This window comes from Sinohyriopsis cumingii, chromosome 16 (assembly GCF_028554795.1).
Source record: "Sinohyriopsis cumingii isolate HCF-2022 chromosome 16, ASM2855479v2, whole genome shotgun sequence".
In the NCBI taxonomy this organism is placed as follows: domain Eukaryota; kingdom Metazoa; phylum Mollusca; class Bivalvia; order Unionida; family Unionidae; genus Sinohyriopsis; species Sinohyriopsis cumingii.
The window spans coordinates 5206047-5221426 of record NC_142976.1 but is presented as its reverse complement, the minus strand read 5'-3'; the positions used below and the strand labels follow the sequence as shown (position 1 = coordinate 5221426).

Below are 15380 nucleotides of genomic sequence, written 5' to 3'. Positions count from 1 at the left end.
AGATACTCACTTATAAATGGTGCCAAACTGCAAACAAAAAAGATCTTGATCTGCTGTGATGGCAGATATGGGTCTGTGCATTTTGCAGTCAGACTTGACTTATTATGTATATATGGTAGCATCATGTTACCAAGATGTAGAATTGGTTTTATTATGAGTAAGATCTATAAATGTTAGTGTGTTACTCTTACATAGGACTGATTCAGCTTCTTCCCTCTTTGGTAATCCATATTAATGACCCGATTATAACCAAAAACTTGCTAAGTCAGCTAATATTACCAAGATGGGCGAATTTTATTTTGATCAAGACCTATGGATATTTATGAAGTGAGCTTGGACATGATATTGAGGGCTGTTATTTACCACTGATGAGACTATTTTTGTAATAGGATTTTAATCTGACTTGGGCAACAGGTCTAGTTGAAATGTGCATGTATTAGTACTAGCCTGGCCATCAAGCAGGTCAAGTTTAAATTTGCATACATTAGAATTAGCCTGGCCATCAAGCAGGTCAAGTTTAAATTTGCATGTATTAGTACTAGCCTGGCCATCAAGCAGGTCAAGTTTAAATTTGCATGCATTAGTACTAGCCTGGCCATCAAGCAGGTCAGGTTTAAATTTGCATGCATTAGAATTAGCCTGGCCATCAAGCAGGTCAAGTTTAAATTTGCATGCATTAGAATTAGCCTGGCCATCAAGCAGGTCAAGTTTAAATTTGCATGCATTAGAATTAGCCTGGCCATCAAGCAGGTCAAGTTTAAATTTGCATGCATTAGAATTAGCCTGGCCATCAAGCAGGTCTAGTTGAAATGTGCATGTATTAGTACTAGCCTGGCCATCAAGCAGGTCAAGTTTAAATTTGCATGCATTAGTACTAGCCTGGCCATCAAGCAGGTCAAGTTTAAATTTGCATGCATTAGTACTAGCCTGGCCATCAAGCAGGTCAAGTTTAAATTTGCATGCATTAGAATTAGCCTGGCCATCAAGCAGGTCTAGTTGAAATGTGCATGTATTAGTACTAGCCTGGCCATCAAGCAGGTCAAGTTTAAACTTGCATGCATTAGTACTAGCCTGGCCATCAAGCAGGTCAAGTTTAAATTTGCATGCATTAGAATTAGCCTGGCCATCAAGCAGGTCTAGTTGAAATGTGCATGTATTAGTACTAGCCTGGCCATCAAACAGGTCAAGTTTAAATTTGCATGCATTAGAATTAGCCTGGCCATCAAGCAGGTCTAGTTGAAATGTGCATGTATTAGTACTAGCCTGGCCATCAAGCAGGTCAAGTTTAAATTTGCATGCATTAGTACTAGCCTGGCCATCAAGCAGGTCAAGTTTAAATTTGCATGTATTAGTACTAGCCTGGCCATCAAGCAGGTCAAGTTTAAATTTGCATGCATTAGTACTAGCCTGGCCATCAAGCAGGTCAAGTTTAAATTTGCATGCATTAGAATTAGCCTGGCCATCAAGCAGGTCAAGTTTAAATTTGCATGCATTAGTACTAGCCTGGCCATCAAGCAGGTCAAGTTTAAATTTGCATGCATTAGAATTAGCCTGGCCATCAAGCAGGTCAAGTTTAAATTTGCGTGTATTAGTACTAGCCTGGCCATCAAGCAGGTCAAGTTTAAATTTGCGTGTATTAGAATTAGCCTGGCCATCAAGCAGGTCAAGTTTAAATTTGCATGCATTAGTACTAGCCTGGCCATCAAGCAGGTCAAGTTTAAATTTGCATGCATTAGAATTAGCCTGGCCATCAAGCAGGTCAAGTTTAAATTTGCATGCATTAGTACTAGCCTGGCCATCAAGCAGGTCAAGTTTAAATTTGCATGCATTAGAATTAGCCTGGCCATCAAGCAGGTCAAGTTTAAATTTGCGTGTATTAGTACTAGCCTGGCCATCAAGCAGGTCAAGTTTAAATTTGCGTGTATTAGAATTAGCCTGGCCATCAAGCAGGTCAAGTTTAAATTTGCATGCATTAGAATTAGCCTGGCCATCAAGCAGGTCAAGTTTAAATTTGCGTGTATTAGTACTAGCCTGGCCATCAAGCAGGTCAAGTTTAAATTTGCATGCATTAGAATTAGCCTGGCCATCAAGCAGGTCAGGTTTAAATTTGCATGTATTAGTACTAGCCTGGCCATCAAGCAGGTCAAGTTTAAATTTGCATGCATTAGAATTAGCCTGGCCATCAAGCAGGTCAAGTTTAAATTTGCGTGCATTAGAATTAGCCTGGCCATCAAGCAGGTCAGGTTTAAATTTGCATGTATTAGAATTAGCCTGGCCATCAAGCAGGTCAAGTTTAAATTTGCATGCATTAGAATTAGCCTGGCCATCAAGCAGGTCAGGTTTAAATTTGCATGCATTAGAATTAGCCTGGCCATCAACCAGGTCAAGTTTAAATTTGCATGTATTAGAATTAGCCTGGCCATCAAGCAGGTCAAGTTTAAATTTGCATGCATTAGAATTAGCCTGGCCATCAAGCAGGTCAAGTTTAAATTTGCATGCATTAGAATTAGCCTGGCCATCAAGCAGGTCAAGTTTAAATTTGCATGCATTAGAATTAGCCTGGCCATCAAGCAGGTCAGGTTTAAATTTGCATGTATTAGTACTAGCCTGGCCATCAAGCAGGTCAAGTTTAAATTTGCATGCATTAGAATTAGCCTGGCCATCAAGCAGGTCAAGTTTAAATTTGCGTGCATTAGAATTAGCCTGGCCATCAAGCAGGTCAGGTTTAAATTTGCATGTATTAGAATTAGCCTGGCCATCAAGCAGGTCAAGTTTAAATTTGCATGCATTAGAATTAGCCTGGCCATCAAGCAGGTCAAGTTTAAATTTGCGTGTATTAGTACTAGCCTGGCCATCAAGCAGGTCAAGTTTAAATTTGCGTGTATTAGAATTAGCCTGGCCATCAAGCAGGTCAAGTTTAAATTTGCATGCATTAGAATTAGCCTGGCCATCAAGCAGGTCAAGTTTAAATTTGCATGCATTAGAATTAGCCTGGCCATCAAGCAGGTCAAGTTTAAATTTGCATGCATTAGAATTAGCCTGGCCATCAAGCAGGTCAAGTTTAAATTTGCGTGTATTAGTACTAGCCTGGCCATCAAGCAGGTCAAGTTTAAATTTGCGTGTATTAGAATTAGCCTGGCCATCAAGCAGGTCAAGTTTAAATTTGCATGCATTAGAATTAGCCTGGCCATCAAGCAGGTCAAGTTTAAATTTGCGTGTATTAGTACTAGCCTGGCCATCAAGCAGGTCAAGTTTAAATTTGCATGCATTAGAATTAGCCTGGCCATCAAGCAGGTCAGGTTTAAATTTGCATGTATTAGTACTAGCCTGGCCATCAAGCAGGTCAAGTTTAAATTTGCATGCATTAGAATTAGCCTGGCCATCAAGCAGGTCAAGTTTAAATTTGCGTGCATTAGAATTAGCCTGGCCATCAAGCAGGTCAGGTTTAAATTTGCATGTATTAGAATTAGCCTGGCCATCAAGCAGGTCAAGTTTAAATTTGCATGCATTAGAATTAGCCTGGCCATCAAGCAGGTCAGGTTTAAATTTGCATGCATTAGAATTAGCCTGGCCATCAACCAGGTCAAGTTTAAATTTGCATGTATTAGAATTAGCCTGGCCATCAAGCAGGTCAAGTTTAAATTTGCATGCATTAGAATTAGCCTGGCCATCAAGCAGGTCAAGTTTAAATTTGCATGCATTAGAATTAGCCTGGCCATCAAGCAGGTCAAGTTTAAATTTGCATGCATTAGAATTAGCCTGGCCATCAAGCAGGTCAGGTTTAAATTTGCATGTATTAGTACTAGCCTGGCCATCAAGCAGGTCAAGTTTAAATTTGCATGCATTAGAATTAGCCTGGCCATCAAGCAGGTCAAGTTTAAATTTGCGTGCATTAGAATTAGCCTGGCCATCAAGCAGGTCAGGTTTAAATTTGCATGTATTAGAATTAGCCTGGCCATCAAGCAGGTCAAGTTTAAATTTGCATGCATTAGAATTAGCCTGGCCATCAAGCAGGTCAGGTTTAAATTTGCATGTATTAGAATTAGCCTGGCCATCAAGCAGGTCAAGTTTAAATTTGCATGCATTAGAATTAGCCTGGCCATCAAGCAGGTCAAGTTTAAATTTGCATGCATTAGAATTAGCCTGGCCATCAAGCAGGTCAAGTTTAAATTTGCGTGCATTAGAATTAGCCTGGCCATCAAGCAGGTCAAGTTTAAATTTGCGTGCATTAGAATTAGCCTGGCCATCAAGCAGGTCAAGTTTAAATTTGCATGCATTAGAATTAGCCTGGCCATCAAGCAGGTCAAGTTTAAATTTGCGTGCATTAGAATTAGCCTGGCCATCAAGCAGGTCAAGTTTAAATTTGCGTGCATTAGAATTAGCCTGGCCATCAAGCAGGTCAAGTTTAAATTTGCATGCATTAGAATTAGCCTGGCCATCAAGCAGGTCAAGTTTAAATTTGCATGCATTAGAATTAGCCTGGCCATCAAGCAGGTCAAGTTTAAATTTGCATGCATTAGTACTAGCCTGGCCATCAAGCAGGTCAGGTTTAAATTTGCATGTATTAGTACTAGCCTGGCCATCAAGCAGGTCAAGTTTAAATTTGCATGCATTAGAATTAGCCTGGCCATCAAGCAGGTCAAGTTTAAATTTGCGTGCATTAGAATTAGCCTGGCCATCAAGCAGGTGAGGTTTAAATTTGCATGTATTAGAATTAGCCTGGCCATCAAGCAGGTCAAGTTTAAATTTGCATGCATTAGAATTAGCCTGGCCATCAAGCAGGTCAAGTTTAAATTTGCATGCATTAGAATTAGCCTGGCCATCAAGCAGGTCAAGTTTAAATTTGCGTGCATTAGAATTAGCCTGGCCATCAAGCAGGTCAAGTTTAAATTTGCGTGCATTAGAATTAGCCTGGCCATCAAGCAGGTCAAGTTTAAATTTGCGTGCATTAGAATTAGCCTGGCCATCAAGCAGGTCAAGTTTAAATTTGCATGCATTAGAATTAGCCTGGCCATCAAGCAGGTCAAGTTTAAATTTGCATGCATTAGAATTAGCCTGGCCATCAAGCAGGTCAAGTTTAAATTTGCATGCATTAGAATTAGCCTGGCCATCAAGCAGGTCAAGTTTAAATTTGCATGTATTAGTACTAGCCTGGCCATCAAGCAGGTCAGGTTTAAATTTGCATGTATTAGTACTAGCCTGGCCATCAAGCAGGTCAAGTTTAAATTTGCATGCATTAGAATTAGCCTGGCCATCAAGCAGGTCAAGTTTAAATTTTAAATTTGCATGCATTAGAATTAGCCTGGCCATCAAGCAGGTCAAGTTTAAATTTGCATGCATTAGAATTAGCCTGGCCATCAAGCAGGTCAAGCTTAAATTTGCGTGCATTATAATTAGCCTGGCCATCAAGCAGGTCAAGTTTAAATTTGCATGCATTAGTACTAGCCTGGCCATCAAGCAGGTCAGGTTTAAATTTGCATGTATTAGTACTAGCCTGGCCATCAAGCAGGTCAAGTTTAAATTTGCATGCATTAGAATTAGCCTGGCCATCAAGCAGGTCAAGTTTAAATTTGCGTGCATTAGAATTAGCCTGGCCATCAAGCAGGTGAGGTTTAAATTTGCATGTATTAGAATTAGCCTGGCCATCAAGCAGGTCAAGTTTAAATTTGCATGCATTAGAATTAGCCTGGCCATCAAGCAGGTCAGGTTTAAATTTGCATGTATTAGAATTAGCCTGGCCATCAAGCAGGTCAAGTTTAAATTTGCATGCATTAGAATTAGCCTGGCCATCAAGCAGGTCAAGTTTAAATTTGCATGCATTAGAATTAGCCTGGCCATCAAGCAGGTCAAGTTTAAATTTGCATGCATTAGAATTAGCCTGGCCATCAAGCAGGTCAAGTTTAAATTTGCATGCATTAGTACTAGCCTGGCCATCAAGCAGGTCAGGTTTAAATTTGCATGTATTAGTACTAGCCTGGCCATCAAGCAGGTCAAGTTTAAATTTGCATGCATTAGAATTAGCCTGGCCATCAAGCAGGTCAAGTTTAAATTTGCGTGCATTAGAATTAGCCTGGCCATCAAGCAGGTGAGGTTTAAATTTGCATGTATTAGAATTAGCCTGGCCATCAAGCAGGTCAAGTTTAAATTTGCGTGCATTAGAATTAGCCTGGCCATCAAGCAGGTCAGGTTTAAATTTGCATGTATTAGAATTAGCCTGGCCGTCAAGCAGGTCAAGTTTAAATTTGCATGCATTAGAATTAGCCTGGCCATCAAGCAGGTCAAGTTTAAATTTGCATGCATTAGAATTAGCCTGGCCATCAAGCAGGTCAAGTTTAAATTTGCATGCATTAGAATTAGCCTGGCCATCAAGCAGGTCAAGTTTAAATTTGCATGCATTAGAATTAGCCTGGCCATCAAGCAGGTCAAGCTTAAATTTGCGTGCATTATAATTAGCCTGGCCATCAAGCAGGTCAAGTTTAAATTTGCATGCATTAGTACTAGCCTGGCCATCAAGCAGGTCAAGTTTAAATTTGCATGCATTAGAATTAGCCTGGCCATCAAGCAGGTCAAGTTTAAATTTGCATGCATTAGAATTAGCCTGGCCATCAAGCAGGTCAAGTTTAAATTTGCATGCATTAGAATTAGCCTGGCCATCAAGCAGGTCAAGTTTAAATTTGCATGCATTAGAATTAGCCTGGCCATCAAGCAGGTCAAGTTTAAATTTGCATGCATTAGAATTAGCCTGGCCATCAAGCAGGTCTAGTTGAAATGTGCATGTATTAGTACTAGCCTGGCCATCAAGCAGGTCAAGTTTAAATTTGCATGCATTAGAATTAGCCTGGCCATCAAGCAGGTCAAGTTTAAATTTGCATGCATTAGTACTAGCCTGGCCATCAAGCAGGTCAAGTTTAAATTTGCATGCATTAGAATTAGCCTGGCCATCAAGCAGGTCAAGTTTAAATTTGCATGCATTAGAATTAGCCTGGCCATCAAGCAGGTCAAGTTTAAATTTGCATGCATTAGAATTAGCCTGGCCATCAAGCAGGTCAAGTTTAAATTTGCATGCATTAGAATTAGCCTGGCCATCAAGCAGGTCAAGTTTAAATTTGCATACATTAGAATTAGCCTGGCCATCAAGCAGGTCAAGTTTAAATTTGCGTGCATTAGAATTAGCCTGGCCATCAAGCAGGTCAGGTTTAAATTTGCATGCATTAGAATTAGCCTGGCCATCAAGCAGGTCAGGTTTAAATTTGCATGCATTAGAATTAGCCTGGTCATCAAACAGTATTTTGCGTAACATAGTGCTGTACCATATGTACTCACTTATAAGTCAAATCCTGCTGCAAATAACATAGTCACTGATCTGCTGCTACATAATGTGCTGGAAGTTCAGGGTCTGTTTTACTTGTTTTGCTGATTACCCCTAACAAATGGCATAGACCCAGATCTGCCAGTTCATTGTACAATGGCAGATTCGGGTCTGTTTGGTTTGCAATTGGACTCGTCTTATAAGTGAGTATAGATGGTATCTGCTAGATTAAAAATGAAATGTTGGAACTGTTCTATTAGGGTATAAAACAAACCACTGATGTCAGCCAGTGAGTGTGAGTGATTTTCTTTTTACCTTTATTATGGCTGCTTGACCATTTGGCTCTACCTTATTGTGTTTGGTTTGATTTGGTGGACACAAGAACACATGGAGGTTATTAGTGCAAAGGGAATTCAGGTAAAGTGACTTGTCAAGGGAAATCCCATGACAGCTAACTTGGGATGATCCAATAGAAGGAATCAAAACCACTTCCTTTGAGTAACTAGTCTGGCATGCTAACCACTAAGTCACCAGAACACCTTCCATGTTATGCAGTCTTGATGTTTGAGTTTCTTCTGTTAAACTTTTAATTCAATGAACGAATGTACATGTTCTTGTTATCACACGATGTGACATTTCATAAATTGTCTTAAATGTTTTATTTTACAATTTTACACATATATATTGACATGCTGTTGAAGGTGAAAGCATTTTGTTGTTGATGGAAAGAAAAGTTAATGGAGAAAACAGTTTTAAATCATTTGTCCTAATTTCATACACAGTTGCCATAATTTCAGTGTATTTGTCCTAATTTCACATGCAGTCACCTAATTTCAATGTACTTGCCCTAATTTAATACACATTTGCCATAATTTCAATGTGTTCGTTCTAATTTCAAAGGCATTCACCTAATTTCAATGTATTTGCCATAATTTCATACGTAGTTGACATAATTTCATTGTATTTGTCCTAATTTCACATGCAGTCACCTAATTTCAATGTACTGCACTAATTTCATACACAGTTGCCATAATTTCATTGCATTTGTCCTAATTTCACATGCAGTCACCTAATTTCAATGTACTGCCCTAATTTCATACATAGTTGCCATAATTTCATTGTATTTGTCCTAATTTCATATGCAGTCATCTTACATATAATATCTTCTTCAGATATTTAAAAAATATTTGATACAAATTAGCACCTGGTCTTATATAATTTAAATGAAAATGTGCTTACTGTTACAAATGCAGTCAAACCTGTCCCAACCATTACTTGTCTTTAGCAGTCACCTGGTCATAGTGGCCATTCTAATCCCCACCACTACCACCAGCAATGTTTGTACTTAAATATCCTCTTGTAATGGTTATTTGCAGTCAGCAGCCAGGTGTATCATGATCCTGAACAGTAGTTCCTCCCTGCCTTAAGAATTCACTGCAGTGTATCAGTTGTTGTAACACTCTATGTATGCAAATTAAACTTTTGTTTGATGAGCATGACATTGTTTATACAAAGGCATATCATGTGAATTGATGTGTAATGAATTTGTATCTTACTGTACTCCAGTCACCCTGTCAGTTGAACTCAAAGGTATGACAGGTTTTGAAATTGAGAGTTTTTATCCCACCAGGAAGGGTCAAAGCAATTTATTTGCTTGATTGTAAGACAAGTAGATGTGTTATTGCTACAGAAACAAAAGTCACTTTTCATGCCAGTTTGATCTATTAGCCACTGAATTAAAGCTATGTCTATTGAAAAAGTTCATCCTTTTCATCAGGGTCATGGGTCATTCATTATTTAAAACCTGTTTGTTACAGCAGTGAAATTTTGGATCATGTGCACAAAAATAGCCATATACTGCTTCTTATGATTCCCTCTCATACAAACTGACTTTTTATTGATCTCAGCAAGCTGAGCATCTAGCTAATCCAGATTTTGTTTTTGAAGCATGAACAGCTGTTTACAGGCATACTTTATACAAGCAGGCCTTGCAAAGAGCCATTTCTTTGTCAGGCAGCCATATGTACAATGTCAATCAGTTGTGAAATTATTGTTTTGTCATTGTGCACAAAACAAACTAAGATCAGTGATTATTGTAAGTCAGTGATGATTTGGTTCATAGGATGGATTTACAATAATCATTGATGGATTAAAGTCAGCATGATACAGTAATCTTGTGTGGAACTTAAACTTGGGTGAAAACAACATAGATGCATATTCTATAAAACACATTAAACAACCTTGATAATGTAGTATTACTAATACACTGTTACAGTACCATGACTGCTAATGCTACTAATGATAAGTGCATGGTATTGTTCAAAAACCAATTTTGAACAGTTAACCTCTTACAGCGGTCACCAGAGTAGATTTGCCTTTTCCCATGAGTGGTTGCTATTGACAGGTTGACTCTACTGTCAAGTGTTTGTATCATAATTGTTAGATAGCTGTTTCATTTAGTTGAATGTAAATTGTATGATTATTCCAGTACTATATGAACTTGTGACATTTTTGCATCAGCGAACAAAAACATGTAATAATGTCATGCAGTCCTCTCAAAATGTTAAAGATTGAGACCCCAGATCTCAAAATGTCAAAGATTGAGACCTGAGATCTCCAAATGTTAAAGATTGAAACCTCAGATCTCAAAATTTGAAAGATTGAGACTTCAGATCTCAAATTGTGAAAGATTGAGACCTCAGATCTCAAAATGTGAAAGATTGAGACTTCATATCTTAAAATGTTAAAGATTGAGACCTCAGATCTCAAGATATTATTAGGCTGAATTAAAATATGGTCTTAAAATTTGTATCCATCCACTTGGGCGAAAGAGATGGTGAGAGTTGTGGAACAAATAACTGAATTAGTTGTGTATTCCTACCACTGGTTAACTATTAATCTGCTTCATGTAGAATTGTGCAGTCTAGTGGTATACATTGTTACATGCAGGCTTTTTCTTTACAGGGAACAGATGGAGCCTTGCCACGATGCAAGCCATTCAAATACACATATGAAAAAGAAATTGTGATGTAAGCGGTGTCTTCCACTTCATACTTTTGAGTGAATAAGCAGTTTTGTATCGTTGTTTAAAACACGTTCTTTTTGACAAAGTCAATGGGATTATTGTATATATTCATGTACAGGTCATGTCCATCTGCAAGACAAAATTGACCCTCTGTAATTACTGATTGGGGTCTGTGTTGTTTGTTCAACTGATTAGTCCTAACAAAGTGCATAGACCCAGATTTCTGGCACATTATGCTATGGCAGTTCTGGGTCTGTGCAGTTTGAGTTGACTTGTAAGCAAGTATGTACAATTTGTGAAATGTGTACAGCCAAATTGTACAATGACATAATTTGGTCATGAAGTCTGAAATCTAGGTTGTGGCTCTCTTTAAGTTTAGTTTAGTTACATAGATCTTATATCAGAGTTTACCCCCCCCCCCCCCGATGAAAACAAACAGTCACAGTTTCAGTTAAAAAAGAAGAGAGAGAAGGCTTTTATAAGTACTAAAGAAGTGCTCAAGAATTTTTTTTAAATGAAGGCAAAATTGTCATGAATAATTATAGAAGTGTAATATGAAAACAGTTTTTTTTGAATATTTTGTGGCAACCACTCACTGTTCCAGATTATTTAAATTGTACCATTGCATAATCTGAGATGACTTTTTATTTTTATCTGATATCTGTGCATAGGGACTTGTAGAGGATACTGCATTGCAGGGTCCATGCTTGGATGTAATTCAGAAATAATTACTATATATACTTAACTGAAGTCAAGTCCAACTACTAACAACATTGGGTCTGATCTGCCATTGCATAATGCATGAGCAGATATGGGTCTGTATTGTTTGTTCTACTGATTACTCGTAACAAACTGCACAGAGTGAGATCTTTTGCCACATGATTGGATGGCAGATCTGGGTTAATGCAGTTGCACCTGGCTTATATGCAAATATATACATTATTCTAGGTCCTGATTTCATTGTATCACACTTGGTAAGTGAAGGTGGCTTAATTTTGCTTGGTGCTACACTTGCCTCCACCATTTTTCTGTGGAATCTTTCTTTATTCTTACATTATGATGAATATATAGCTTGTTGGATATAAGAGAGTTTACAAGGTGCTTTTTCTGTAGTTTCATACATAGCATTTGATTTTGTCAATTTAATTGCTTTAGTATTTGAAATTACATTTTATTATGGAAGTTAATGAAATCTTGTACCTTTCCACTCTAAGAACATAACATGGAGATTTTTGCATTAACTACTGGCACAGAACATTTTTTGTTGATAAATATCAGTCATTATTTTTTTAGAGTTATCATTTTTGAGCTTCCTGTCTGCTGCATTATATAAGTTAGAAAGACATTTTGTTGGTTTCAAATAAGGAACTTTTATTATTGTTGTACAGCACAGTGAGAATAGTGGTTTTTTCTTCATTTTATTTGTTGAGCAAGTTTACAAATGGATGCCAATGAAATTTTTGACAACAGAATTTTGACCGCCTGTGTTCCCATCACTTGGCTCATTGTGGCAAGCAAGAAAAGTCACTTCTCCACTAATTATTTGTCCAGTGTGGACCTTGGCAATTTTTGGAAGAACTCCTGCAATTTTCTGTCTTTTCAAAGTCTGGTATCAGTAGAGAGCCTGATTGAAGAATCATTCTATAACAAATTACAAAACTATCAGAAATTTACTACTGAATATACATCTAATAACTGAACACTTGAGATGCATATTTTGTGTTGTCAGGCATATTTTGTGTTGTCAGATATATTTTGATTTGCTCATTAGGAATAGATTATTATGTACTTAGTTTCATTAGCGAATAATAAAGGAGAAGAGAATAGGAGATGCATTAGCTAAGACATCATGATATGAACACATTGTTTTTCACTCCTTTTCAGGTATGCTTATTTCAGAAAGTTGGATTATTTTTCAACAGAGTGTATATACTCGCCTAATGCTTACAGGTAATTACACAAATTTTTCAGATTAGCAGTTGAGCTTGTCATATAGTACTGTGTCCTTTTTCTGTTATTCATCCATTGACATTTGTTTGTTGCCATTCTTTAAGCTTAATTTTGTGATCAGATTTGGTATATAAGTTTTTTTAACAACTACCATAGACTAACCAATCATAATATTTCATTTATTCCATGTCACTGGATATTATCTACATTATAATTTGGAGTTCTCTAACTAGGAAGAAGAGATGATGTCATGGTGAAATTGATTTTATATTAAATTCCATGGTCTGTATGTTTGTACAAAATATATAATGTTAATTTATTAATTTATGAAAAGTTAATTAGTTTTATTTTTCACAAATAGCCACAAAGTGGATCCCATTCGATGCAGGGATCATCTATTTACAATTTTTTAATCCAGCTTGTGTGCTTATTGGATGGTGTATGGAAAAAATGGTGAATGTTGTCACTTGATTCTCTCAGTTGTTTTTCTTGCTAAACACATTCTTAAGTGACCAGGTTATCGACAACCTTTTCAAATTAATAACTCAATTTTCAAGAATGCCCTCCCATCCCAGAATCTTAAAATAAAAGTTCCTTCTTAGACATATTTCTTTTTATACAGGCAGTGCACATTATTACCCTCTCTGTCTATTAGCTTTTCCTATTCTGCATGATAGTTTCAATTCTGCAAAATGTACTTCACCAAACTAAGCAGATAGTTTGCACTTGGCAAAAAAGAGCTTGTTTTCAGTGTCAGATGTTAAAGGTCAGGGTCACAGTTACTGAAAGAAGACAAATGCTTGGCACTCAGCATTAAGAAGTTAGTGTTAGGACTAGTCAGCCTGGTGTCAGGATAATGTGACTAGGTGGGACATCAGGCTACATGTCTGCGGCTTGATGCTCCAGTGCTAGACATCACTCTAAACTGTCACACTGCAGACATCGTAGTGATATGGCTGAAAAATTGTTAAAGCTATGTTAAAAATCAAAATCACACACACACGCACACAAATGCTTTTTTCACATTAAATAGAGTTCTCCCCCATCCAGACTTGACAAACTTTATGGATACCATGCATTTGTGGTAAAGAAAAACCCTATTGATTTTTGGGTCAAAGATCAAGGTCACTTAGACTGAAAGATGAAAAATGAATTTTATACAATAACTTAAGTTATCCACACTCTACATTTACCAGTCTTGTTAATGTCTTGCACTTGGGATAAATAAGAACCTCATTGAATTTGGGGTCAAAGGTGAAGGGAACTGATTGAAAAAGGAAAATGGTTTTTGCACAAAAACTTCAGTTCTAGGTCACAAACGTTGACCAAAGTTTGTTCAAGGCTTGAGTTTAAGATTTGGAAGAGGTCTGTCAATTTTGAGATTAAAAAGGTCAAGCTCACTGTGACTTAAAAATAGGTTTTGTAGAACAACTTTTATTATTGAGGAAATTCTTGACCAAACCTTGTACTTGTCCATGTTATATTATTAAAGCCAATAAAAATCCAAATTGTACAGATCATTGTAAAATCTCTTTTTATTATCAATTTCTCCTATATTTTTAGTCCAGTGCTTCATTAAATTCAGTCATGAAATAACACCCATACATATGAATAATACATTCTAATTGCTCAGGCATGTTAATTGCCTTTATGAGTGTATTTTTAAGTAAACTTAGTTTTGTTTATGAGCAACATGTGACCTTTTGACCTTTTGAATAGTTAATCAGATTATTGTATTACTCACTAATAGGTTGGGGCCTTGAATGGCAGAGTGGTCTAAAGCGCTCACAGTTATGGATCATTGCCATTTCATCTCTGTCTGCATGGGTCCAATTCTCGGGTTTGGCCAATGTAGGTATTTGAGAAAGCATGCCAGTAGCTTCTCGTGGATTGGTGGTTCTTTCCAGGGATTTCCTAGGCTCTTTCTCCACCATTGATACTGTTGGCCATGTATAGCCTATCTTGTGCTGAAAAATGGCATTAAACCCTACAATAACAACAACAATAAGACTTATAAGTTGGCTCCAATTGCAAACAGCATTGACCCTGATCTGCTATTACATAATGTACTGGCATATCAGGTTCTGTATTTGTTCTCCTGATTACTCCTAACAATTTGCATCAATCTGATTTTGTTAGAGGATCAGGTGACAGCAGATCTTGTTCTGTTAATTAGCTGAATCCGAGACTCGAACCCACGCAGACAGAGGTGAGATGGCAGTGATCCATTACAGAGAGCGCTTTAGACCACTCGGCCACTCGGGGCCCCGTTAATTTTGTTGTTGGATCTCACATAATTGGGTACATACAGTTCACTTATGTTTCAGAAATTGAAAGAAGTCATGCAGTGTGCCCTATATTCAGAAAGCTCTTGCAGACTCTTAAACAAGAATTGTATGGGTCACTAGATGACCTTTTATTAGTACATGTCCAGTCCCTATTATGTCGAAAATGCATTTTAACCATATTGAATTTGACAAACTTTGCAGTTGCTTAAGTTATTTGGACTCTTGAGACTATATTTCTGATTGAGTTACTTTGTTTTTGGTAAAATAAATTAGTTTGCATTAAAAGGCATTGGATTTATAAGTCTGGTATTGAGTAAAATGTTTGTGCTTATGCATTGTCATTGTTTGACCCAAATTTGTTTTTTATTGCTGTTGTTTGACCATAATATTTCTTGTTATTGCCATTGTTTGACCATATCTTTTTATTGCCATTGTTTGACCATAATCTATCTTTTTATTTCCAGTGTTTGACCATAATCTTTTTATTGCCTTTGTTTGACCATAATTGGTCTTTTTATTGCCATTATGGACAATAATGTCTTTTTATTGCAGTTGTTTGACCATGAGCTGTCTTTTTTTGGCCATTGTTTGACAATGATCTTTTTATTGCCATTGTTGACCATAATCTGTTTTTTGTTAGAAATCTTGAATCATTATGCAAAAACTATGTTTGTCTCCTTTCAATGAAAGTTCCATCATTTTCTGTGATCTAATTTTCTTGTCAGAGAAATTAAACCCAGATCATTATTAAGTAAATAACTACAGTCCTCTCTATCATCCACATTGGCTGCTTGGTGTCCAATATCAA

General features: G+C 37.1%; 1 protein-coding gene across 2 annotated transcripts in view; it reads left to right on the top strand.

Annotated features, from left to right (window-relative positions):
- Positions 1-15380, top strand: part of LOC149779860 (cytoplasmic tRNA 2-thiolation protein 1-like) — a 61006-nt gene that overhangs the window by 32822 nt on the left and 12804 nt on the right. For both annotated transcript variants that reach the window (XM_089936531.1, XM_089936532.1), the window contains exons 9-10: positions 10274-10338; positions 12219-12284. In XM_089936531.1, the coding sequence (XP_089792657.1) occupies positions 10274-10338; positions 12219-12284 (131 nt within the window). The remainder of the gene's footprint in view (positions 1-10273; positions 10339-12218; positions 12285-15380) is intronic.